Genomic DNA, 26,743 nt, shown 5'->3' on the forward strand with positions numbered 1-26,743 from the left:
AATAATCTGAGAAAGACAACATGCTCTACATGAAAAAAAAAAACTGTAAGACACCCTGAACTGGAGATGACAACAAAAGGACAAACTGACAATAGGTGTATGTCCATCCACCTGTTTTTATGCACATTTTCAATTTGTGTTGAAATGCAAAAAATTCGGAAAAAAATTTAAATAATGCAAAAAAGGTTTTACGCTCTTCTGAGGTGGATAAGTTGGTGTATTGATAAAAGCGAAATGTACCAAAGTGCAATGGAAACAGACTTAGCAAATAAGTCATGACGTACATAAAGCATGTGACTTAAACGTCCACTGAAGCTTCTGCTCCACTGAGGAGACTAAAAATAGCGGCAGATGAAAATATCATATCTGTGTGGAGCGATGAAGAGACTGTAACCTTCCTCAAATTAATACATAAAATAAACATAAATAAATGCCATATTTCCATCACGTTTTCTACACGGTTTTCCATTGTTTGAAGTTTGACTGCCGCTAATTAGTCATCTTGTTGCACCCTCTTCTTCTGCAAAGGTTTAATGGTACCCAACTGGAGAATTAGTGCCACCAACTGTTTATGTCGATGGACCTACTCCTAATATTGCATAACGGTAGTGGATGGAAACGCTAAGGAATTCGCTTTTTTTTCACAGATTTTGACTTTGAGTCTACAGCCACACTAGCAGCTGTGTGAGGCTGTACTTTGGCATAGCGGTGCTTTAAGCTAAATGCTAAAGTCAGAATGCTAGCATGGTCACAAACACAATGCTAACATATTGATGTTTAGCAGGGATATTGACCACGTTCACCATCTTAATTCAACACATGCTTAGCACTAAACAGAAAAGTACAGCTGAGGCTGGTGGGAATGTCATTAGTTTTGCAAGTATTTGGTAATAAACCAAAGTATTGCACAAACTGAAATGCAGACCCGATGGTGCCACTACAGGAAAAGTCAAGGGATCACCAAAGGATTCATCCTGAGGAGAACATGAATGTCTGTGGTGGATCGACCAACAGACTCATTGCCATCCCTAGAGCCATGACGCTAGAATGGCTAAAAAGGCCTTAAAAGGTCTGGTAGCTTTGCATGTTTTACCCTTTTAACTACAAATTGTGTTTACTGAATGTTATCCTACTTCTTATCATCCACAGCATATGATATTATAGTTTTCAACTGATTTCTTACCTTCTACAACCACAATGTGACAATCAACTCACAGGAGACTCAAAATTAGCTTGAAATAGAACCAAAATGTTATTTACTTGTTTTTTGTCTTCCAGATTTATTTTCTAATAACATAGCTCTTGAATGCTTGACTTAGACTTGACTTTTTGGCAGCACTTTAAGTATCAAGTCTCTGCAAAGTTGATTTCCACATCATACTGGTATGGACTGAAATGACTTAATGTTAAATGTGTGAAAACATGCAATTTATTAAAGCATAGTCCAGCTGTATTAACATATTATTCCTAAGATTCAATAGAGGCTCAAAAGTACCCTTTACATCAAATTTTCCATCCACATTATTGTAGAGTAATGATGAGTGTTATGGCTTTAATCACAGCTGTCCGGACATCAGAAATCATGTACCCTTATGTTAACCCACACCTGTAGAATAAATGAACACCTTCATGGTTTTCAGAGAGGTGGAACTACAGTTGTAAACTGACGAATGTTACATACTTCGCTTCTTTCAAAGACACTAGAGAAAAGAATCAGTGCTCTACTGTCTACACATTACATATGTACACACACACACACACACACACACACACACACACACACACACACACAGTGAGCCAGTTAATAGGCTGACTACAGTATATGTGGAAGCAGGTTCACATCAACACCTCCCACACCTCTTCAAACACAGGAAGGAGGAAAAGAAAAACCCTCATCAGAGCGAGCATTGATGGAAGGATGCAGGGTGACAGACAGCGGACACAAACAGAGAGAGAAAGCAGGATGGAGAGGGCTAATAGGAAGGGACAAGTGTTGAGAGATAAACACAGATAGTGAAGGACACGGCAATGAGAGCTGGAAGCATCCTTTTAAGTTGACTGGCATCCCCTCAGAGACCTCAAGTAAGTCACAAGCTTTCTATTGCAACACGTAACAGCAAAGCCTTGTACTTGTCACAAGTGGTTAAAATGATCCAATGATTTCAAAAGGCAAGAACTGAGCTGTTGGCGTCCAATAAGATCATGAATTCTGGACATCCTCAGCAAAATATAGTCCTCCAAACTCTGTAAGAAATTTATCACACTGTGGATCATATATAATCCATATGGAAAAACCTCAAATGCAAAGAAGTTCCATAGATGAATTTTCCCTGCTAGTTGCAGGTTTCTCCCGCTGGGGAAAGAATTCAAAATAACTTGTTCAAAGAGTGCACAAGGATTAGAGGCATTACCATAATGCATCTGTGCAGCGCTAGCTTTCAGTGCTCGAGCTTCACTTCTGTGGAAAATCACATGGCAACAGTGGTGCAGACAGGCAACATCATTTACCACATACAATTGCAGGGCTGATTCTGATCTGTGGATTTCCTACAACACACACACACACACACACACACACACACAGAGGCAAGACAAAACCCAGCTACTCACAGTGGCCATAACTCTCCCTCCCAGGGCTGCCTCCAGTTGCAGGTGATGCCACGGGGTGCCACATGCCTCCGGGTGCAAGTGTGGCACTGGCAGGATGCCAGTCACTCAGGACCAGGACTCTGACTCAAGCGTTGGCTTGGTGACAGACTAAAAATTATGTGGATACTTCGAAAATCAATCACATTTCAGGACAGAACAGGAACAGAAGGGTCGGCGTGGAAAGGGGGGGGGTAGTGAAGAGCAAAAGAGGTGGAGTCTGTCAGCACCGGTTATAGGATTACCTAGATTATCCTTCCCCAGAGATCAACTGAACTGTTTGCTGCCCGACTGCTGCACAGATCAGCTCTCCTACCGCCCACTCATCTCGTGTGTCTCTCTCTCTCTCAGTGTTGGTAAAACTATTTGTACAGAGACACCTGTTGTAGTGGCAGAACAGTGTGTCTTGTGGGGGTGTCAGGGAGGCAGGGTGGTCATGGTGGAGGGGCTCACACTTAAGAGTACAGTGCACCCAGAAGTTTCCGATTACTCCTTCTTACAAGGGATCAAGACTGGAGAGTATGGGAAGACAGTGTGACACTGATGTTCCTATAGTCCACAGAAGTTTTAATGTGTCAACGACATTTATTTTTAAAGATTTCCTCATTTTGTTCTCTTTTGCTGAATATTAGTCAGACTTTCTATGTAGGTGGTATAAATGGGATGTGGGTGTTGAGAAAGAAAGCGACAAGAAGTGGCCAGAGGCTAAAAAATTCTATCTTCTATCTCCCTAAAAACATCTTTCATTCCCCTTAATGCCAAGAAATAACTGTGCTAGCATGCATGCTTAACTGTACTGTTGTGGCATCTGGAGTTGCCTGTGTGCACATTGTTAATATGTTTGTGTGTTTAACAAATGTTATAGCATTCCAGGAAGTCAGGAATTGTCTTTTTCAGTGCTCTAGGATGGCCAAGCAAACACACAGCAAAGCGAAAACCCAGATGCAAACACACAGGCCAAAAATATACCTTAAAGGCAATGAGGAACAATACATGACAAACCCTAACGGAACCTGAATAAACTACAAAACCCATGCAGGGATGGATTCAGTCTTAAGTCTGACCCTTGTAAGACTTCATCTATCAGAACAGGCTTTCAAAAATAGTAATGAAATGGTTTTAGTGAAACAAACAGTTCTAAAGTCAGCCTGCAAAAAGTAAGAGTTAAGTTTGTTCAACAATGACAGAGGCAGCATGCATTCTTGGCCATGGAAGCATGTCATATCATTATCACCAGAAAAAAATCCTAGCCAATAAATGTGAAATTGGCACTGATTTTAGTCTGCAGCTGCTCCTTTTAATTTATGCTGCCACCCTATCAAATGTTCACCCAGGTCTACCCTTCAAGCTTTTGAAAGACATTTGCATTAAAAGATAGCACTAAAAACCTGAGAAGCCTTTCCCCATGTGTACATCTATTTTACGTACATGACTCAACAGAGTTTTCTTGTGCAGTGCACCTGCATGAGGCTGGATCAAATGTCTATACAGTGCTTGAAGGATAGCCACCAGTAACCAGATCCCCTCAGTGACAGTAAGCTGGCAAGAGACTCAGCAGCCCGACACAAGAAGAAGAGTAGACAGAGAAGCAGAAGAGACACTTGCCTCTCTTTCAGACTTAACAAATCCCACAGGGAGAAGCTAAAATAACACAGTCCTTCTCAAACGCATGCTGTGTTATAATACTGTGTCATGGCCCACATAAAATACGCCAAATTAACCCTGAGAGCCATACTTAGCATTCATAGATGTATCGTGGACTATGAAGACGTGGGAGGAGGATAATTGGCAACCCTAAATTTAGGGTACATGCATAAAATGTTAAATCTGAACTTCTAATAATCTTACCGCCATTTTATCATCAGTGTCATGTATACTTGTGTCTACAAATGACAAATGAGTCTTTTATAGGCTTGACTGAGAAACAGAGAAGCGATAAACCAGCCACTATGCACCTCTAAACTGATCTCAAGAGGAGACAGTTTTCTCTTTATGTCCTCCTCTCCTTGCTAGCAGTGATTTTTGACAACAGGAAGGACATTATCATGCACCACACTTGGTTGAGTGGACATTTGTAGGAAATGGCAGTCGAAAAAGAAATGAGAGAAAGGCAGAAAAGAGCGGAAAAACAATGTTTTTTCCAAATGACAATGTGTGGTTGTGTGTTATATTAATGTGTACACGCTTACATTTGTGGGTGCGAGAAAGCAGTAGCACACTAAAATGGCACTCAGAGCACTCGAAATAGCCAAGCGAAGTTTTTAGCATGTTCTTTATGTCTCTCAGTGGAGAGGTTAATGAGATCTAATGTACTTAGCTGTTACCTGTTGCTGCCATTTGTGCTCCTGTGGGGCACAGAGTGCCATGAAGAACTCTTTGACTCAGTCAAACCAACTTCGACTGAAACATAAATCTCCCTCATCAATCCCATTTCTATTAATGTATGGTGTTAATGAGCTCCATGGTGCTTAAACTTTCTAATCACAACTCTGGGTATAGGGCTGCAACAAACGATTGTTTTTCTTATTGATTAGTCTGTTGATTAATTGTATGATGAAGTGACTAATTGTTTAGTCTATAAAATGTCAGAAAATAGTGAAAAATGTCCCCAGAGCCCACAGTGACAGTCACTTTGCTTTTTTTGTCCAGCCAACACTCCAAACCCCAAAGATACTCAACCTATAATGATATAAAACAGAGAAGAGCAGAATATCCTCACATCTGATAAGCTGGAACCAGAGAATGTCTGGTGATTTTTCTTGATAAATTCAATTATTAATTTTCTGTCATTCAACCAATTGATTAATCGACTAATCATTTGCAGCACTATCTGAGTATATTAAAAGACTTGTTTAACTAGACACAGTGGTGGAAAGTATCTCAGTACATTTACTCAAATAGGCTACTGTACTAAAGTACAATTTTGTAGGGTTGTACTTAACTTGAACATTTCCTTATTCTGCTACTTTATACTTCATCTCCACTACACTTATTTGACAGCTATAGTTAGTTATTTTTCACATTACAATTTTACATATAAAACCTATGATCAGTTTATAAATATATTTTATAAGGATTAAACTACCCAACAGTATATGAAAGAGTTGAAAGCTGTGCTAGCTCCACCTCAACTACCTACAACATTAAAGAACTGCTTACATGCTAATACATCAATAATAATGACCTAACAATATAATAATATATCTCTGACAGGGGCCAGTCTACATTATGAGTATTTTTACTTTTGATACTTTAAGTATATTTTGTTGCTAATACTTTTGTACTTTTACTTAACATTTTGAATGCAGGACTTTTACTTGTAATGGAGTATGTTTATAGTGTGGTAGTAAATTAAACGACTTGAATACTTCTTCCACTACTGACTTACTTTTTAATGGGCTACCAATAGTGTTCCCTTAAAAAAACTGTAGTAGTGATGGGAATAATTTTGTAATTTTAGAGACACATCAACGGCTATTGCTCCGTGTGTGTACAGGTGAAAATTGTAGCATTCACTCTGCACTGAGATACACTGTTAGGAGGAGACGGTAATTTATTCAACATCTGATGTAAAATTTAGCCATATATTTAGCAGTTACGCCTTGCAACTGATGAATAAATTAAAAGCAAACACTGAAATGGACAGATGATTAAGATCAGAGGGATGTGTGATAAATAATGTTCAGTGCATGGAAAATTATAGCTAGTGCATTCACGTGTTACATGTATGTTGTTAATGCACAATTAGCAAAGAAATAGCTATGTACATCTCATAAGGGTGGGCAACCAATTACAATTGAGGGCCAAGTTGTAGAGATGGTAGGTAGTTTCCAAATATTTAGGAATGATTTTAGACACCAACTTAAATTTTAGGCTACATTTTTAAGAAGGCAATGCAAAGAGAGCAAAGAAGTCCTAAGGATGGTTTACACCAGTCCAGTGGAAAGTATAATTTCCTACAGCATCACATGCTGGTAAGGAAATGTAGGGGCTAGGAGCAAAATCAAGCTCACAAAAATACACAGCCAGCAAGATTATACAGAACCCAAAGACAGCTGGTGGAGCTGTACACCACACAACCCAGGAGGAAAGCCACATTAATAGTTCAGGACCCTTCACATCCTTTGTTTAAGGAATTTGAAAAACTCCCTTCAGGAAGATGATATAGGGTACCTACAGCAATGAGAAACATCTTTAAGAGATCTTTTATTTCATTGTCTGTCATCTTACTAAACAAATGACTTTTTATTAGCTATTGGTAAATGCTGCAGTTTTCATGATGTCTGTTTAAGATATGTATTTATTGGCATTATTTTAGCACTTTCATCCCAAACATTTGTCATTACAGGTCCACTTACAGTATTTATTGTCTTTATCTCATGTATTCTAACCCATGGCAGAGGACGTTTTTAAGTGTATGTATGTCTGTGAAACCAAAGACGAGTGGACAATAAAGATGTCTAGTCTATTCTATTCTAACCTAACACCGCTGCAGCCTGTGGGCCTTTCAAGGTTCTCTGCTTGATTAAAGCTGGAATTAAATCAAGGCTTTGACCTTCTTCACTAATGACTAATTACTGGCAATTAGCCCAGAGAATGGCCTCCTTATGCCCCTTCTTTTCCCTCATCCTGTTCTCACAATTAGCACTCACACACACAGTCAAGACAAGCAGACTCTTTTACACTGACACATAAATACACACACTCAATCAAAAGTGCCTAGGGATAAACCTATCGTATGTGTTGTATGTGTGTGCTAATGCATGTGTCAGCTTTGAGGCATTGCAGGTCTCAAGCTACAGAATCCTTGAGCAAATACCTGCAGACAGCCACACCCTCGACCTGTGTGGTTTATTTAACTCTGCAGGAGACATCACAGTCAAATAGTACCACCCGCATTCTTTAAGTCACATGATATCACATTTCACCGTACAATAAGCTTTGCATATAGGAAGTCTGCATGTTTGCAGCTGTGACGTTTAGGCATAAGTTTGTGACTGGGTGAGTGTGTGTCCTGGGACGTGAATCATTGACCCCTGGCAAGTGATGAGAGTTTACATCAACTAGGGTGACCTCTTTCCCCCCCACACCACCTCTTCCACTTCCCCATTATTTTGCTCCCTTCACTCTCCCATCCCGTTCTTCTTTCTGCCATGACTTCCCTGAACTGTGAGCTAAATACGATCTCATTGTCAAAAGTAGCAAGTGGGTGCTCATCAGCGCAGCTAGAATCACTTCCACTAAAGGAAAATGAAAAATGCTGAAGTGCTGAGAGGGGTAAAAATGCTGATTCTACTTAAAGCCTGGGGCAGGCCTGAATCAAACCTGCTGAAACACAACATGTCTGGGAAACACTGAGTGGATCATGAAACAATCCGCACATCAGCAGACTGTTTTTTGACTCCACACTGCTTCGCCTTGGCCACACACTAATAACAGATTACAAAGGGAGGAAATTAATTTTAGAGAAATTAGTGGTGTTTAGGGGCCTATTTTCATACATTTTTGGTGCGTAGGCTGTTGATGCTAAAATACATCATAAATCATAGTTGTGAGATAACACATAACGAGAACAGCTATTCTTTGAGATGATCTTCCACTGGTTGTGGCCTTCACCCAACTTTTCTAATGTAAATGCACTAAAAGGTAAGAACTGTCCTCATCTAGGGTGTGACTGATTCTGTTTTACGACCAGTACTTTTAGACTTCAGTTGTTGATATTTTCTTTGGTTTAAAGTTTAAAACACAAAATTTACAAATATTCAGCATGTAACCCAGCTGCGGGCTGGGAAAGCTGAAACAGCATTACAGTAGGACCATAATGGGACAACAAAACTCTCCACCGAAACCAAAATTGAACAGATTCTTCGAGATGAGCAGTTTTTAAATGATAACGCTCCATACCTTCTAAACAGTCGGATAAACCCTGAAATACACTGAGAACTGAAATTAGTAATTTATCAATTACAACCAAAGTTACAAATTAGGGTAAGTGTATAAAATGAAATGTAACAAAAAAATGACAAAAGTTTTACAGACAGTTTTATGTAGCTGTAACATCAGGCACACAGTATTAGCAGTGGTCTACGTGACTGACAAATATCTTATACTTAATAATGTCAGATCAATAACAGCTGAACATATCTGCACAATAATACACTGGTCTGATCTGCATAAATCTTATGATGCCACTACTGTCCGATCAGAGCAAGTCTTTAAAGACAGAGCAGAAAGACTGTGTAGCCCAGGGGACTGCTCTGTTACTTCTGTACACTGCGGGCTTCCCTCTACATGCTCTCACATCCAGATGTCTCTCTCATTCCCCTGGGAGCCACATTCATTATGGAAACAATTTTCAGCCCCTCCAAATGGTGCAGAGATATCTGCGATAACATAAACGGGCTGCACAATTTTGTCTTCAAAGACTGGTTTTATTTGTTTCCTTGTAATGCCACACTATTATCTTTCATTTCCCCCTTCCCACAAAACACTAGTTTAGAAGCACATGGCATGTTTCTACCACATTGCTTTGACAATGAGTGTATCTTTCAGGGAGAGAAGAAAAAAACATCACATGATAAATGATGCATATAGTGTGTGACTCAGTGAAGCTGAAAAGGCCTCACTCTCCAGAGAAAGTCTAATTTAAAAAGGTTTAGCTTACAAAAACAAAGGCCGACACTTATTTGGCAGACTGTAAGCAGGATATGTACAGTTGTATTCCACATGTTGCAAATTCCACATTGGAAACAGAAGCCATTTTCTTGTCTCTGTGGATTTCAGGCTGTCACAAAAATCCTGATAATTGAAAAAAAAAACCCGCTATCAGTTGGTTCAAGGGCACGAGTCGATGAGTCAGACTAGAGTTCAGCTTTACTGAGCAAAATCACATCATGCTGTCATTCAGCTGAACATGGTCACAGCGCTGACCTAAGCGGCTCTTACACACTACACTCGTTTTTACCACAGAGTGCAAGTTTGTTTATCAGTAGAAATCCGCCATTCCTCAAGGCTGTTTCATGCACTTCTCTCTGGATCTGACGGCCATCCCAGACCAATAAATTGTGGTTCTGTCTCAAACAGTTTAGCAAGAGACGCGCGACAAGCGCCATAAATTACATAAGCGCAATTAAAGTGCCAACCTCTGACCTTGCCTGACCGGCACAACCACGATCACCTGACTTTTGCATTGGCCGCAGCTTTCGTTTCCATTGGCACAGTAGCGAAACGATTATTAACAAAGAGATAAGCATAACAACCAGATGCACAGACAGGAGTGGTTAAAGTACGCGGACGCTTTCGCGCACAGCTCGCAAGCTGTAGAGAAGACGCCATGAAACAAATGCACTCTCCTCAGAACAAAATGCAGCAGCTCCGTGAGGAACACAACAGCCAGACTGGGCTCTAAATAAATCGTTGAGGCGTACTTACTCAGGTGTAAATACGGATCATTACTGTCCATACTGTGCGAGTTGCTGAGTCGATTTCCTACAGTCGGTGCTGCTCCGCATCCCAGCGCATTCCTCTCCCAGCCCGACTCAACTCTGCAAGGCGGCTCTAAACGGGGGCCCAGCGAGGGGGGCGGCAAAACAGGGCTTCTCCCAATGACAACAGTGGTCGATATCAAGCCCCAACACGATCATGACGAAACATCTCTCCTACAGAGACTCTCTTGCAATGTTTTCACAGTAAAATGTTACTTTGCGGAATCACGGCAAAAAGAAAAGAGAAAGACGGTGGTGCTTTTGTGGAACCTACAGCCTTTTTTATTCCCCACTCGCTTTTCTACATAACCTGAAAATCTTAGTTCTCCCTTACTACTAACAACAATTGCAGCTCGTAAGTCTACTAAGGAAATGTAAACATATTAGTGATGCCAGGAGATATGATAGCATATGGCTACCAGTTAAGATAATAATAAATACCATAAGGTTAGCATATTCTATTGTTCTGCTTATTTTGAGCATACAGCTGCATATATCAGACACTGATTGTGATGACCCACTTAATGTCTACCACACTATTTACATTTATTTTAAATTTCTTGTAGTTTAACTTGGAATAAAATCAGCTTTTCAGCTCCCAAAATCATCCTTGTTGATCTGCATCATTGACGCTAATTAAACATCTAACTGGACATTGTCTATTAAATCTATAACGTTATGCTTCTAAAATGTCAAATGTACTGTTTTTAATCTCCTGCCGTCTTTCTCTGGGAGGGGGGGGGGGATCTCTCCAGTGTTTACCTATAGCTAGTGTGAGTCCTGGTCTGGGTCCCCCCCCAGGGCCCCCCCACACCCCTCTTCAGAGTGCGGGGTCATGTAAGGGTGAAGCTCCCGGTACCTCAGAAGGTTATTCAGGAGTCAAGCCGCACTGAGGCATTCACAGTCTTGAACTGCGGAGCGGGCAGACGCTCCGTCAACGCCGGGCCGCTGACCACTCAGCGGGCCATTGGGCTGCCCCGCTAATGGGACAAGCACCCCCGGCTCCACCGTCCTTGTAACAGCGACCCATAAAGGAGCACAGGAGGATGCTAACCAAGATGAATGGCATTTTTTTCTCTGCTCATTCTACACTAATCAGAGCTTTTCATTTGGTATGGCCTCACGCCAGCCCCTCCACCGCAGCCTCCATTAGGGCTAGATAACGTATAAATTCATTAAAGTCAAAGTGGGGCATTAAAATGGCCATTTGTCAGATCTCTCTTTGTGTGTCCCTAATGGTGGCACATGGTTCAAGGCATTGAGATGATTTTGGTAGGGCCCCCTCCGCCTCCAGTGCATTAGGAGAGGAACGTGGGAACTGGGGGAACGTGTGTTTTTCTCTTTTTATGAATTGGATAGCCACCAAAATAAATTGACATTTTTCTATTCAATTTTTAACGGGTAGATTTTAAAAAAAGAAAAGAAAAGAAAGTCAAGATATCAGGAATATTTGCTGCCCAAAACAAGCCTGTTATTTTGTACTTATTTTTATTCTACCATATTGTTTTGATATTATTACATTACATTTGTTTACTTTTCTTTTGTTTTTGCCTAATTAGAGCAAAATGTTTTATTTTCGTAGCTATCCAATCCATCCATCAACTTCATGCCCCCTCCCCTACACACACACACACAGAGACACACACACACACAAACTCACAGTCAATGAAGCAACCCTTTGCACTAATCCCTTTGTATTCACACCACCATTCCCACCAAACAATGTCCTAAAGCCTAATCCTAAACTAAGCTCAACAAACCTGGGCCTCCTGCTAGCAAGTCAGTTTAGCTAAAAGGCCAACACAAACCTGAGCAACAAACCGTCTGTTTAATGTTACCTTAAAATAGCACTCCACATGTATTCATATACTGAGCACAAACACATTAATGCATAGACTGACACACATGCATCCAAACACACACACCAAATCTTTTTTCACTCTCTCTCTCTCTTTGGCCCCCTTCCTCTATTTCTCTCCTTCCCTTTCTGTATCCGTCCTTCTCTGGCTTCAGGGTGGAGGTTCTGGCTGTGTCGTCATGGGAGATGGCTCTCTCCATCTGCCTCTGCTGTCATTAGCCCATCTCCATCACGCTTTATCGTGGTGTGCCACCCCCCACTCCCCTGGACCCTCTTCACTATTCTGACAACCCCTGCCCCCTGCTCCATACATAAGCCTGAGATGATAAGTGTTCTCCCTCTTTGTGTCGGCCAGGATAAGACAACGCCACACAGCACTACAGAACATCATCCATCTCATAGGTCATCAATCTGGGACACAAAAGATGAAATGTAGCTCGAAAGGGGTTTCTCTTTGCTTAGAAGAAGCTCACCCTCCACCTCTCTAGCTCCTTTTCACTGCTAGGTTAGTGGTTCACCAGCAAATTCTTCTGCCTTGCATGGCTACATGGGAGGAAAGTAGTTAATGCATCTCAACTATTTTAAGTATTTCTTAAAAACACCAGTGCATAATTGCAATTGCACAAAAATTGCATCTACAGTGATGGATGAACTCTATTTCAGTTTCTCTGCAGAAAAAATGTCTTGTAGATATGGAACGCCTGATTGAAAACAGGCTCTCGATCCATTAAAGTGTCTTAACCTGACACACTAACAGGCCTCTGCCAAATCTACATGAATTTGTTGGTGGTAAATACTAATTAAAAAGCATGTGTCACATAAATAACACCATCTACCTTTTGTTTCTCCTCTTTTCTGCCTAATTAGGTTTACATTGTCTGATCATTAGCGTGGGGCTTTTTGTCTTGGACATTTTCTGTGACAGCAGGGAGTTCTTCATTTTACTTATGTACAATAACCCACTGGGATTCAAATTTTCTCTCTAAAGAGGCCAAGAATCCAAATTACAGACACACAACGAATTTTCTAAGAAATAAAATCAAAATGACAGAAATGGTCATTAATATGATGCATGACAGTTTTATGACAGTTTGTCCATCAATAAGTTTAGTGTAATCTGCCATGATGTGATTGTTACTCATTAGTATTGTTGAAAACGTAGTTATTAGTTATTGCAGACAGTATGCTTTTTATTCTGCAAACCAGTTCCAAACTTAACTTTTTGTTTTTGCAGCAGCCATACAGATATCAATTGCTGGAGCAGATGTGTGTGTATGATAATTGGATTCTAGTGCTGTTTTATCTTGTTTCTACTCTCTAATCATCATGACTACAGATAACAAGAGGCAGACAGCATAGTGCCCAAACTGTTTAAATGCTTAAATTGGGTTCAAATTGAGTGATCTTGCTGTGTTCTAAGAGATCTAATGGCTGATCAACATCTTGCGGGTATGTAGAGCTAGGCAATACATTGAAATAAAATGATATGAAAGAAACTAGATATTGCCTGGGATTTTGTTTATCATAACATGATAATCTGGTTTAAATTAAATCTGTTAATTTATACAATTCTTTGATTTTATTTGAATTGTTTCAGCTGACTAAAATAGGCACTTCTCCCTGATAGTCATCTTTTTCACATTGTATAGCATTGTTCCCTAACTGGTTTCATATAAATACCAACTTAAAGTTCAAATAATCATCCAAAAATATTGTAAATATTTATATAAAAATGTTGAAAAACATTATCAATCTTCAAGTACTTATTTAAAAGTATCACGATAATACAGTAATACCGTAATGTCAGTGTCATGCACAGATTATGTTAAATCCACTTCATTACTCTAAGATTTTTATTCCAGGGTGAGACACAAATGAGAAATTGATGTAAATTATTATCTAAATGAGACAAAAGATGAGACATATTGTAGCAGCTTCAACAGCAACAGCAATGTCACCAAAGCCCTGCCAACATTATCAGGTTAACATGTTAATCTGCTGTCTGAGGGGCTTTATACACAATCAATATGATGAGCCCTGAACTGCCCACCAACTAAAGACACCGTCCATGCCATTACCACACCACTCCAACCAGACACGTTTGCATTATCATCATCATCAGCGCACATGATGTAAGCAGACACATGGCTTATATTTTTAAGATCTGCAAAGAGTGTTTGACACTTTGACTTTGAAGGATAAGGGAACCTTTGATTTCAACAAGGTGCATAGTCACACTGTCACGTTAGCAGAGCATATAAACAGTACACTGGACTTACCAGTGATTCATGAAATAAGATTAGGTTTTATGTTGTCGGTGGAGCACAGACTCCAGGCAGATGGTTGACCTCAATGTTAGTCTTTACCTTGCTGTAATAAGTTAAAACAGACTAGGGGCTTGTTCTTTCAGAATGGAGCTGAACCAATCCAGCAGGGAATCAACAAGACCACCTCAGGTTAATCTCACTACAACCTAAAATGCCCATGAGGGATTAGGCCCAGCTACTGATTTTCAGCACACAATGTCACTTACTACTGTGCCCGTGCCATTTAAAAATCACAAACAAAGTCTAAGACCCTGTATGAGAAGGTTTATTCTGCAACAGAGCTGAGATGAGACCTGTTTACAGTTTGATTGGATAAGTAGCCACTTTTTGGAATGCATGCAACATGAAGCTGACACAGCTTTTGTCCAAATGTGTAAAATGTCATGTCTGTGTTTTCCACAAGTACAGTGTTTACACTGCATACAGCACATGTGTGACCGTCAGTCACAGCAGTTTTCACAACAACATTTTGTTCTATGAGCCCAGGCACTCAAAGAACTGGATCAAATTATAGGTGCAGTGACATTTGCATGCACTGATTCAAATGATTCATATACTGATTCAGCAGAAAAGAAAAGAAAAGGGTCACCAAACACCAACATATATATATATATATATATATATATATATATATATATATATATATATATATATATATATAGATTCTTTTTTTATGCTTATTTTTACATGAAATCACCTGAATTTAAAAGACACTCCAGCAATTTAGATTGCACTTCCATACAGTTGGGGTACTTGCGAAAGACAGATTTAAAAAAGAATGGTCAAAATTTATGCAGCAGAGACCGAGATATCCTGTCTTTTACATTAATAAAACCCCCTGGAAAAATATAAAACCCACTTCCCATAATGCAACTCTATAGTGTCTTTAAACAGACCCTCCTTGCCAGATAAACACCCATGTCTTTCAAACTACACGCCTAGTTTGTAACACAGGGTTTCTGTTAAAAATGTTGAGTTTTGTTTCAAACTTGACAAAGCCCTTACGGAGCCACAGAAGACATTATGTAACTGTTTTCATGTGCATTTTCCACATATTTTTCTGAAAAAATAATTTTAGATTTTCTGGTTTATGTCCATGTGTTGCTGTTAGCTGCCTTTCTTTTTTTTCTGTCTTTTTTATCTATCAAATCAAATCAAATCACGTTTATTTGTCACATATACAATCATACACACAATGTGTAGTGAAATTTGTTTGTGCCTAGCTCTAGAAAGCAACTAACAAATATATCTGTACATTTCAGAGAAATGAAACAGGGAAACAATAAAACACTATCTTTATAAAGCTTTGTAATAGTGTTACGTAAATCCATTTTACCCTTTTACTCATAGAACTAGGGTCATGATGGATAACCATAATTCGATTTCACACAGGCTTTGTCCTCACACAGGCTCTATACAGGCTTAAAGGGATCAAAGCTAGATGCTTGCACTCCCTGTCGTAACACTAAAATACAGTTCACACCAAAATTGCCATGTCAGCAGCACATAAGCATTATGGAAGCATTCGTCCATCCGTCCATCCATTACGGCTATCACTGTCCCCAGAACCATCTGTCCTTTCAGCACCTCGATGACTGTGGTACTGAAAGGACAGCAGACAGCCAAACTATCTTCACCAGACAAACATCAGAAATACTACCAAACCAATCAATCTATGCAATGGAAAATGTATTTTATAAGAAGGCTACATTATAAATATGTAAACGTTTATTTATGTATTTATGTGACTCTCACAGCTCTCACATGACTTCTATGTGGCCTTAATGACACGTGACATTAGAATGTGAATGACCTAAAGAGGTTAAAATGCCTGAGCCCTCAAACCAACCAGAAGAACTGATGGAGCCCTTCCGGTGGGTATTGAAATCTGCACAACTACAGTCCAGTGTAGGGTGTCAGTTCGGCCCGACGTTGTACTAACTGGATGAATGAGAAGAATACACACAGAGCTCCAGCAGTCACCTGAATTGAAACATTGTGGTGTACTACAGAAAAGACGGCATAGTGAATACCTATTGTGTCATTTGTGTTGTTGATGGTCACAACATGTTTGTCTCAAAGATATGTTTGAATTTTGACAAAACAATCCCAACCCAAGGTCCTCTTATAGTTTGACTTAGTTTCAAGAATATGGGGGCTCTATACATGTGTGATAACACCACCCCTCATTCTCACTTAGACAAGTCCACAGTAATGTGTGTGAGCCCTTGACGAGACATTACTAGAATTGTTCTTTAGCAAGATGAGTTGAATTTAAAGTTTTGATTCCGCCTGCATCTCTCGGATCAAAAAGATACTCAAACAACACTAAAACATCCACACTACCTTAGTAAAATATACTACTATACTAAATTTTTTCTAATAGTTTTTTTAACATATACATATCATCATCATCACTGTGAAATATAAATCTAAGCACATTGTATTGTAAATTAGAATTAAGAATTAAATATTAAACTACCTTAGTCTTATTAAGTCACACATTATTCAGCATAATTCAATTACTTCCTTTCGGTTCTGTCATGAACTCAGTGCCATTACATATCCTTTCAACAAGGAGGTCAACTTTATGGAGCACACAAACACACTTTCTCACCATGCTGCAGAGCCTGCAGTACTATCCTGCCGCCTTGTGCCCTGGTTAGGCAGCACCAGTTTACAGTACATTTCGAACAGCACCCGTATTTTCTGTTTCACACATTAGTCCCTCGGTGGCACCCGTAGATTTACAGTCAGTCAGACGTGTATCTAGCAAACGGGAAGTTTCCTACCAAACAGCAGCAAGATGAACAGTCCTATGAGCCATCGCTTGATCGCAACTTGTTCGTCTGAGACAATTTACTAATGAATTCAAAAGAGGATGTCATCCCACTTAACGTTAGAATTCGAAAATCATCAACAATATCCTGCGATGGGTAGTGAGACAGACATCTTCTCCATCGACCAGGGAGGAGAGTGGGGTAAGCGTCGGTTAACTAACGTACACTTTCTAGAAAGTCAGTCGCTCACAGGGACGCAGAGGTTGCTATACCTAGCTACCAGTCGTGGTAACAGATATAACTAATAAAGGTGTCCCTAAAATACAATTTGTGACAAGGTTTCCGTTTCGAAAACACTGGTACATACGTCTGAGGTTGATGGGAGTTGTGTTTCCATACGCTTCAAGCTAATGCAGTTAGCATTGGCTAGCCGTAGATGACGTGATGATGTAACCTGCCGAGCCTGGATGTAATGTAAATAATAACCGGCAATATGGCTGGAGACATTACCTTTTCTACACATTGTGGCCATTGTATGTAAAAAAAATAAATAAATTACGCAGCCGGGGGGGGGATTTATTTCGGAAAAACTACTCAGAATTTCCGATATTAAAGTCGTACATTTACGAGAAAATTCTCTGAGATTAAATTTGCTTGAAAAAACTCAGAAATTCGAGCCTACGACCTATTTGAGTGAGCTTTAATTTGGCGGTGAACATAAAGTATGGACGTGTTTAGAAAATGAATGAGTTTGTTTGCATACGTGTGTGGGATGACTGTTTACCCCGAGGACCTGTGCACACTTCTCATTTCTGGACTCACTCAGTTAGTGTTGGTGATGTTATGACTGGCTGACTAGCACACGCACACACACAGTGGATTAGAAGACAGCAGTTTTGATACTAACTTGCAATATCCTCCGTAATTGTATATTTTTTAACCTGTCGATGGCCCTGATGGGCCGTCCTGTTTTTGTGAGTCCCTGTTTTATGCAGAATTGAGTATATGTTTGTTGTTTTGGTTGTTGTGTTATTAGTGTTAGTGTGCATTGTCTATATTTGGACAAGTGTGTTAAATGTACAGTGGTGTGAAAAAGTGTTTGCCCCCTTCCTGATTTCTTATTTTTGTTTGTCACACTTAAATGTTTCAGATCCAAAAAGTTAAACTTTTGTCTCGTCAGTCCACAGAGTATTTTCCCAAAAGCCTTGGGGATCATCAAGACTTTTTGGAAAATACTCTGTGGACAAAAGTTGACATTTTTGGAAGGTCTGTGTCCCATTACATCTGGCGTAAAAGTAACACCACATTTCAGAAAAAGAACATCATACCAACAGTAAAATATGTTGGTGGTAGTGTGATGGTCTGGGGCTGTTTTGCTGCTTCAGGACCTGGAAGACTTGCTGTGATAAATGGAACCATGAATTCTGCTGTCTACCAAAAACTCCTGAAGGAGAATGTCCGGCCATCTGTTCGTGACCTCAAGCTGAAGCGAACTTGGGTTCTGCAGCACGACAATGATCCAAAACACACCAGCAAGTCTACCTCTGAATGGCTGAAGAAGAACAAAATGAAGACTTTGGAGTGGCCTAGTCAAAGTCCTGACCTGAATCCTATTGAGACGCTGTGGCATGACCTTAAAAAGGCAGTTCATGCTCGAAAACCCTCCAATGTGGCTGAATTACAACAATTCTGCAAAGATGAGTGGGCCAAACTTCCTCCACAGCGCTGTAAAAGACTCACTGCAAGTTATCGCAAACGCTCGATTGCAGTTGTTGCTGCTAAGGGTGGCCCAACCAGTTATTAGGTTTAGGGGGCAATCACTTTTTCACACAGGGCCATGTAGGTTTGGATTTTGTTTTCCCTTAATAATAACAACCTTTATTTAAAAACTGCATTTTGGGTTTACTTGTTTTATCTTTGAGTGATATTTAAATTTGTTTGATGATCTTAAACAGTTAAGTGTGACAAACATGCAAAAAAAATAAGAAATCAGGAAGGGGGCAAACACTTTTTCACACCACTATATGTTGTATTATGACAGAAACTAAACTGATAAAATTACACTTCACATTCATACAGTATAAACTGCCTACAGTTGCACAACTACAATACATTTGTTTACAAAGGCTTTTCTTATTTGCCAGTTCTTTTCCAAAATAAAATTTTATTAAAAGCCATATATGACTGCTTACACTTGCTGCTAGGAGATGTACTGAGATAATATCAAGTGTTTCAATAGTTTTTGTATTTGTATTCTTTAAATATCCAAAGGCATGATTAGTCTCTTACTTAAACTGTGCAATGGACTGAAAGCAGTTGGACTTGGATGTTGATGATGCGCTGTATGCTTGTTATTCCACAGACATTAGCCTCTTTGATGAGCTGGACAACCTGGGAGATGCAGATGAGTTGCTTGAGGCCCTGCAGAATGATGGCTATGTGAGTACCTTATCCTGTAAATATGCAAATGGTCAATTGTCAACTGAAACTGACAGAGTGAGATAGTGAGAAGCAAGAAATGTGCTTGTTAACAGTGGTGCAGAGCTAGAGATGCAGGTGCATCATTAGCTAACATGGTAGCACAGTATGTTATGTAAGGACACGTGATACAGGAACATTAGCTACCCACATACGTTGTGTAGGTGTCAGCCATACTGTAGGCAATAACTGGAATTGTTACAAGAGTTTTATTGACTTCTTCTTGAACACTTGAAGTTCTCCGCCTTCTGTATGACAAAACAACTGTTTTCTGCACTTGGCAGAAATGCATGGCTCAGAAAAGAAAAAAAGCAATTATATACACATTGCTTAGACTATTGATCAGACATTACCTTTGTTTCCAATCTGCATTCTGATGAGGTCCATTGTTTAAAAAGTCTGTGTTTGGTTTCTCAGGCCAGTGAAGCTCCAGACCTGGACTTTGATATCGACATACCGCTGTGGAATGAAGTGGACACAAGCAGCACCTGCACAGGTACAGCAACACATGTTGACATCTGTGTGAACATGACTATCATATTTCATTTATATGATGTAACCTATGTGATATGCTGTTGCAATTTGACAAAATATTCTCAGGTACACTGTTGTTGTTTAATATACCATTGATGACCCACTGTTGAGGAAATGAAAATAACTTTTGACTAAAGATTATTATTATTTTCTGAAGTTACCTACCTTTCAGAATGTTTACTGCTGGTTCTATGTTTCTAGAAAAATGTGGCAAATGTCGGATGACTTGCGTTTGTTCATTTAATGTTTGCATGGCTGCTTTATGATTGGTTTGCAAAGACAGCAGGTGTAGCTTATTAATTAGCTGTGCATTTATGGGACATAAGGGTTTATGCTAATTTAATATAGCATATAGAACGGCCATTAGTGTTAGAGTTTATGTGTGGAAATACACTGGGATAGTAAATCACATCCGCCTATGCTGATAAGCCTACATATATGACACATTTTTCTGTGTCTTTGTCCTTGTGTATCCAGATGGTGAGGTGAGCGTGGACTCTCTGTCACCTGCCCACACTCTGAGCTCTGCCTCATCTCCTGCCTCTGTGGAAGCCCTGTCCCCATACTCCTTACAAGTAAGTCACTGTTTTCAACTCTTTGTCCTTCTCAGTTTTTGGCATTTGACTTGTATTTCCAATGCAAATTTAACCATGGCTATTGGTTGTGAGTATTTGCATGTGCCCCTTTTTGGTGGTCAGGTTTCATCCAGATGGTGCCCAAACATTGACAGCTGCTCTTTGCTTTTGGATAGCGACACACATGTACACACTTGAAACATTTAATAACAAGAGCCATAAACACCTTGTCACACTAATAATTTGCTGCCAGACTGAGCTGTGCCCCACCCCTCATTAAATAAAAGGTGCTGACAACTTCAGCCACATTAGCATAATTTAGCAGGCAGATGTTTTTGCAATGTGTCAAAACAAGGACAAGGGTTACATCTTCGTCTGGCCCCAACACCACCTGCACTCATTTGTCTGCTAACTGAATCACCCTGACTGAATCCAAGGACACATTTATCTACTAGAGTCTTTGAATATTGACATGATGACTCAGTCTGTATTTTTATATCTGATATGTCTCACTACACAGCAAATACTGTACATATACTGTAATTCATAGAGTATGAGTGGCTTCAGGAAAAATGTGCGTTCTCACTTACTAAACAGGACAACAATCATATTTCGTCAGACAGTGTTCTTTACTTTCCTGTGAAGTTTGTTGATGACTGATACAACTGCAGGCAAGCATCATGATCCTAAAGGTTCTCTTACGTAATGTGTTCATCAGTAGCCTGTTGGGATGACAATAACAGGCTGCAATCAAGACGCAGCTTAGTGCTGTGTATTTTTAACAGTCAGTGTTGAGCAGCAGAAGTCAAACTAATGAAACCTTTTGTAGGAGTATTTCAGGTGTCATTTTAGTAATCACTGAACTACAGCCATGTTTTTGTTTACTGCTGATGTCTAGAAAAAGAAGTCCAGTATCTAGTAGACACAAGTCTTCTCTGCTTTCCCATCCAGGATGAGGCCCTGTCTCGACTGTCGCAGCTCTCTCCTGTTTCAGTCTGCTCAGAGTCCAGTGGCTATTCTGTGATCTCTTCCCCAGCAAAGAAAGCTCCAAAGAGGACCAGTCAGACCACACGAGGTGAGGCAGCCTCCACCACCACACATCTGCTCGCTCAGCTGTCATCTATATTTGTACACTTTGTCCAAAAACCAGGGGAAATTCTGCACCACACTCTGGGTTTGCAGAATTCCGGGATGTGATCAACCAAACAAAGAGGGACAGAAGTGGTCTCTCATAAGAAAAGACTTTGAACGATTTATAGATTAAAAAAACTGGCCTCTTAAAAATACCTCGTAACTGTAAATGCAAATCCTCACCTGAGCCTCACCTCACCTGAGCCTTTCCAGCCTTTCCTTGTATTTACATAAATCCTGTTTTCTTATCTCACTCCTCCCACCCCCATCCCCTGACACACACACCAGTCAAACAAGCTCAGCCAATCAAGAGGCCGATTCAGACTGGCCCGAAGGTTTCCATCCAACCGAAACCGCTGATTACAGCTGTGCCCTTGGCTCATGCAGCAGCTCCCCTGCAGGCCAAGACAATCATCATCCAGCCCCTGCAGACCACTGTGCTGCCTGTGGTCCAACCAGCTCCGGTCAACATCCAACCAGCACCCCCTCCAGGTCAGAGCTCACACTGCAACACAGTGAGACACATCACACTGTATTGCATCAGACCAGTGCACTGAATATATTAGCAAGCAGTTGTTCTTTACTCAGTATTTTATAATTAATTTTAATTTAGTGATGGCATCATATTAGTAATGTTTGTCATTTCTGATAATTTTGGTTGTTGTTCTTGCTTATGGGCAATAATTTAGTTGATGTGTCTTGGCCAGCAGATGGTGCTGTAATCTCAGTTTTTGCTCATCAGTGATCTTCAGTCCTCACTCTTCCATGTAGCTCTGCTTGATGGTCAAATAATGATAAGTAAATCAGACATTAAGATGTTAATTGTTTCTTTTTTTAATCCCAATTATGTCCAAAGTCTGGGCTACATTTGAGAAAAAAAACAACGTTGGGAATCAACCATCATGAATATACAATCAAGAAAGTTTGTTTTATAACCCACATTTAAACCAAAAACTATTTATGGGCTGCTGTGTGTTTTTGTGTGTTTCATGCGTTTAAGTCATTATTGTGTTGTTTTGTGGTTTAGCCTGCCTGGTTTACCAATCTGGTCATCTCTGTGTGTTACATCAGCAGCACCTAGGCCAATGTAAATACTTATGTCATTGCCTGGGAGTGGGTGGAGTATCTGACCTCTCTCGACTTGAATTTGAGCTCAGCTCTCCTGTCTGCCTGGTAATAGCCAAGATGGCAGATGGCTAGGGCCAAGACATCCAAGTTTAGGACCCCAGATGGAAGTCAAGTCAAGCCTGCTCAGTGTTATAAGTCTCTTTGGTTTAAGGTTGCCGCAATATTCATAGCTGAGGAATGAATCCTAAGCACTAGGCTGATGGAAGAAAGAAAAATAAGAGATATTTACTGATGAGTTCACATTTTATAGAGTCTGAACTGGGCTGCTGCATGTTTCCAAAGAACAAGCAAGCTGACAGGCATTCCCAAGGCTTTTAATTTATTTTGACTTTCATCCTCATGAATTGTTCTTACAGATGGTGCAGCTTGGGCACAAGACACGGTGTTGACACCACACACATTCATTAGCAGCACTGGCTAACACTTTTAGCACTGACAGGTTGTTTAGTATTAGAAGTGAAGGTTGCTGGGTCAGTTTGAGGAATGGTTCCTGGCACAGTCTTACTGAGAAGGGTGGGCTACACTCTGGGAAGCTCCTACATTAACAGGACATTTATAAACATATCGTGTTTTTTTGAGGTTTTGCTTGTGTATTTCTTTCAGGCCATAATTCATTTTGAATGTGAGCACACGTGCATGTTTATGTGTGTTCATGCACATAAAACTCACACACCTCTCGGTTTGGAATGTGGAAGTTTAAGACCACAGGTCGAGATGGTAAACATCTTTTCCACCCGTACTTTAAACACAGAGAGTGCCGTTAAAGACAAGGGGTTAATCTAGGTGACCAAAGATGAGGGGGGGTTCACGGACCTGGACTGTACCATCTGCAGCAGGAGAAGACTGATGCAGTTTCCAGCTTGTACTGAATACTAGCTTGAGTGTTTTTGTTATAAATGGCAAGACAAATGTGGGATAAGAACACAAACTTAATAACAAACTAACAGACACACATAATCAGAGTCAGCGTTGTGTACAGTGCATCTGGAAAGTATTTACAACGCTTCACTTTTTCCACATTTTGTTATGTTACAGCCTTATTCCAAAATGGATTAAATTCATTATTTTCCTCAAAATTCTACAAACAATACCCCATAATGACAATGTGAAAGAAATTTGTTTGAAACCTTTGCAAATTTATTAAAAATATAAAACGTACATAAGTATTCACAGCCTTTGCCATGACACTCAAAATTGAGCTCAGGTGCATCCTGTTTCCACTTATCATACTTGAGATGTTTCTGCAACTTGATTGGAGTCGACCTGTGGTAAACTCAGTTGATTGGACATGATTTGGAAAGGCACACACCTAAGGTCCCACACTTAACAGTGCATGTCAGAGCACAAACCAAGCCATGAATTCCAAGGAATTGTCTATAGACCTCCGAGACAGGATTGTATCGAGGCACAGATCTGGGGAAGGGTACAGAAAAATGTCTGCAGCATTGAAGGTCCCAATGAGCACAGTGGCCTCCATCATCCGTAAATGGAAGAAGTTTGGAACCACCAGGACTCTTCCTATCGCTAGCCGCCCAGCCAAACTGAACGATCGGCGGAGAAGGGCCTCAGTCACGGAGGTGACCAAGAACCCGGTGGTCACTCTGACAGAGCTCTGGTGTTTCTCTGTGGAGAGAGGAGAACCTTCCAGAAGAACAACCATCTCTGCAGCACTCCGCCAATCAGGCCTGTATGGTGGAGGGGCCAGACGGAAGCTACTCCTCAGTAAAAGGCACATGACAGCCCGCCTGGCGTTTGCCAAAAGGCACCTGAAGGACTCTCAGACTATGAGAAACAAAATTCTCTGGTCTGATGAAACAAAGATTGAACTCTTTGGCCTGAATGGCAAGCGTCATGTCTGGAGGAAACCAGGCACCGCTCATGACCTGGCCAATACCATCCCTACAGTGAAGCATGGTGGTGGTAGCATCATGCTGTGGGGATGTTTTTCAGCGGTATGGACTGGGAGACTAGTCAGGATGGAGGGAAAGATGAATGCAGCAATGTACAGACATCCTTGATGAAAACCTGCTCCAGAGCGCTCTGGACCTCAGACTGGGAGGACGGTTCATCTTCCAACAGGACAACGACCCTAAGCACACAGCCAAGATAACAAAGGAGTGGCTACGGGACAACTCTGTGAATGTCCTTGAGTGGCCCAGACTTGAACCCAATTGAACATCAGCACTGACGCTCCCCATCCGACCTGATGGAGCTTGAGAGGTCCTGCAAAGAATGGGAGAAACTGAGCAAAGGCTGTGATTTATTTTTAAAAAAAATTGTTTTTGTTTTTTTTTTAATAAATTTGCAAAGATTTCAAACTTCTTTCACGTTGTCATTATGTGGTATTCTTTGTAGAATTTTGAGGAAAATAATGAATTTAATCAATTTTGCAATAAGGCTGTAACATAACAAAATGTGGAAAAAGTGAATACTTTCCGGATGCACTGTATGTGTTGTGTCTCTTTCTCAGGACGTCCCATAGTACTGTCTCAGCCAAGCCAGGTGCTACGGATCCAGACACCACAGGCCATCACCGGCAACATGGTCGCCATGCCAACGCTCAGACAGGACAGGCCCGTCCCAGTCGCTGCTCCTCCAGTGGTCTCTGTCACACTTCGAAGCCCTTCATCAGACGATGATGTGAGTCCCGTCCACACTCTTTATCACTTAAGACCTGTTACATTGTTGAACTGCACTGAGATATTAACACGGAGGGGTGTATATGAGGAAGAGCACAGATTATTGCTGCTGCCCTCGTTCAAAGGGTCATGCCAAAAAATGAAACATTGCATAGGGGATGAAATTAAAAAATACAATTGCCGGTCATTTAAAAAAAAAATATTTTCATATTCTTGATTGGTTAATGTTGACTTGTCAAAATTTTGGGATGGATGTGTAATGCAGCAGGCACTAATGCTTCTCCATTTTCACAAGCATGTCTGTTACTTTTTGGCAGGTACAAAACCTACAATCTGCCCCCTCCAACTTTCTGTGTGATTACTTATTGTGTGTGTCATTATTGCTGATTGCACACATAAGTGCTGCCATTTATATATCTTTCTGTGTATGTTGTCAAACACTCACATAACTGTAAAAATGTGATTTGATCAGGGGTCTCAAAATGTTTTCGTGCCACTCAATTTGCCTTAATTGGTTACACCCAATGTGGTCTCGAAGGGACTCCATCTGTTTTTCTCTGGTTACACGTTTAACAAATGGGAGGTTGTTTACTGAGAAATCAAGTCAGTAGTGTCATATTCCCACACCCTATAGGTCTAAATAGACATCTGATTGCACAAACAAGTCTCTTCATAGGACTAAATAATACCTTTTTTTAAGTGTTGTTTTTGTGTGTGTGGACATGCGAGGACTTGCCTGCGTGCACTTGCATGCTTATGATTTGCATGGGCGTGCAAGTACTTGCCCATTAGGTAACTATAATGTTGTGGTTGTTCACACTTGGATGGGATCCTGTCCAACATAAACTCACTCATCTTACCATATTTTTAGTATTTATTTTAATTTCACAAACCGTTAACTTTAATTTCTGCATAAAATATGAAACGAAAGTGAAGGAAAAAGTTTCTACCCTTTTTATTTATGATGGTGAATGTATTTTTCCACACTGAAGGAAACATTATTACACTGCATTGACCATGTCAGTCTGTAAAGACACAAAGTACATGACATTTCTTTATTTGAGGCCAAAATCTATTACACCAAATTTAATGATTTTCACTTTGTAATAAAAAGATACTTCTTGTTAACTTAAAGTAAGAAAAAGATACACCAGCAACCTCAG

General features: G+C 40.3%; 2 protein-coding genes across 6 annotated transcripts in view; one reads left to right on the forward strand and one right to left on the reverse strand.

The window, feature by feature from the left end:
- Positions 1-17,570, reverse strand: part of rxrgb (retinoid X receptor, gamma b) — a 37,253-nt gene extending 19,683 nt beyond the window's left edge. For 2 of the 5 annotated variants that reach the window (XM_044198838.1, XM_044198837.1), the window contains exon 1: positions 10,078-10,233. In XM_044198838.1, coding sequence (XP_044054773.1) covers positions 10,078-10,108 — 31 coding nt within the window. In that variant the 5' untranslated portion in view covers positions 10,109-10,233. Of the gene's footprint in view, positions 1-2,610; positions 2,813-10,077; positions 10,234-17,462 lie in introns of those variants that run through there. The other 3 variants (XM_044198839.1, XM_044198835.1, XM_044198836.1) reach the window with 3 other exon arrangements.
- atf6 (activating transcription factor 6) overlaps positions 17,052-26,743 on the forward strand; it is a 37,651-nt gene continuing 27,959 nt past the window's right edge. The window contains exons 1-7 of the mRNA XM_044198830.1: positions 17,052-17,296; positions 19,458-19,534; positions 19,991-20,069; positions 20,585-20,682; positions 21,634-21,757; positions 22,102-22,305; positions 25,412-25,581. Coding sequence (XP_044054765.1) covers positions 17,197-17,296; positions 19,458-19,534; positions 19,991-20,069; positions 20,585-20,682; positions 21,634-21,757; positions 22,102-22,305; positions 25,412-25,581 — 852 coding nt within the window. The 5' untranslated portion in view covers positions 17,052-17,196. The remainder of the gene's footprint in view (positions 17,297-19,457; positions 19,535-19,990; positions 20,070-20,584; positions 20,683-21,633; positions 21,758-22,101; positions 22,306-25,411; positions 25,582-26,743) is intronic.

This window comes from Siniperca chuatsi, linkage group LG6, assembly GCF_020085105.1.
Source record: "Siniperca chuatsi isolate FFG_IHB_CAS linkage group LG6, ASM2008510v1, whole genome shotgun sequence".
Classification (NCBI taxonomy): Eukaryota; Metazoa; Chordata; class Actinopteri; order Centrarchiformes; family Sinipercidae; genus Siniperca; species Siniperca chuatsi.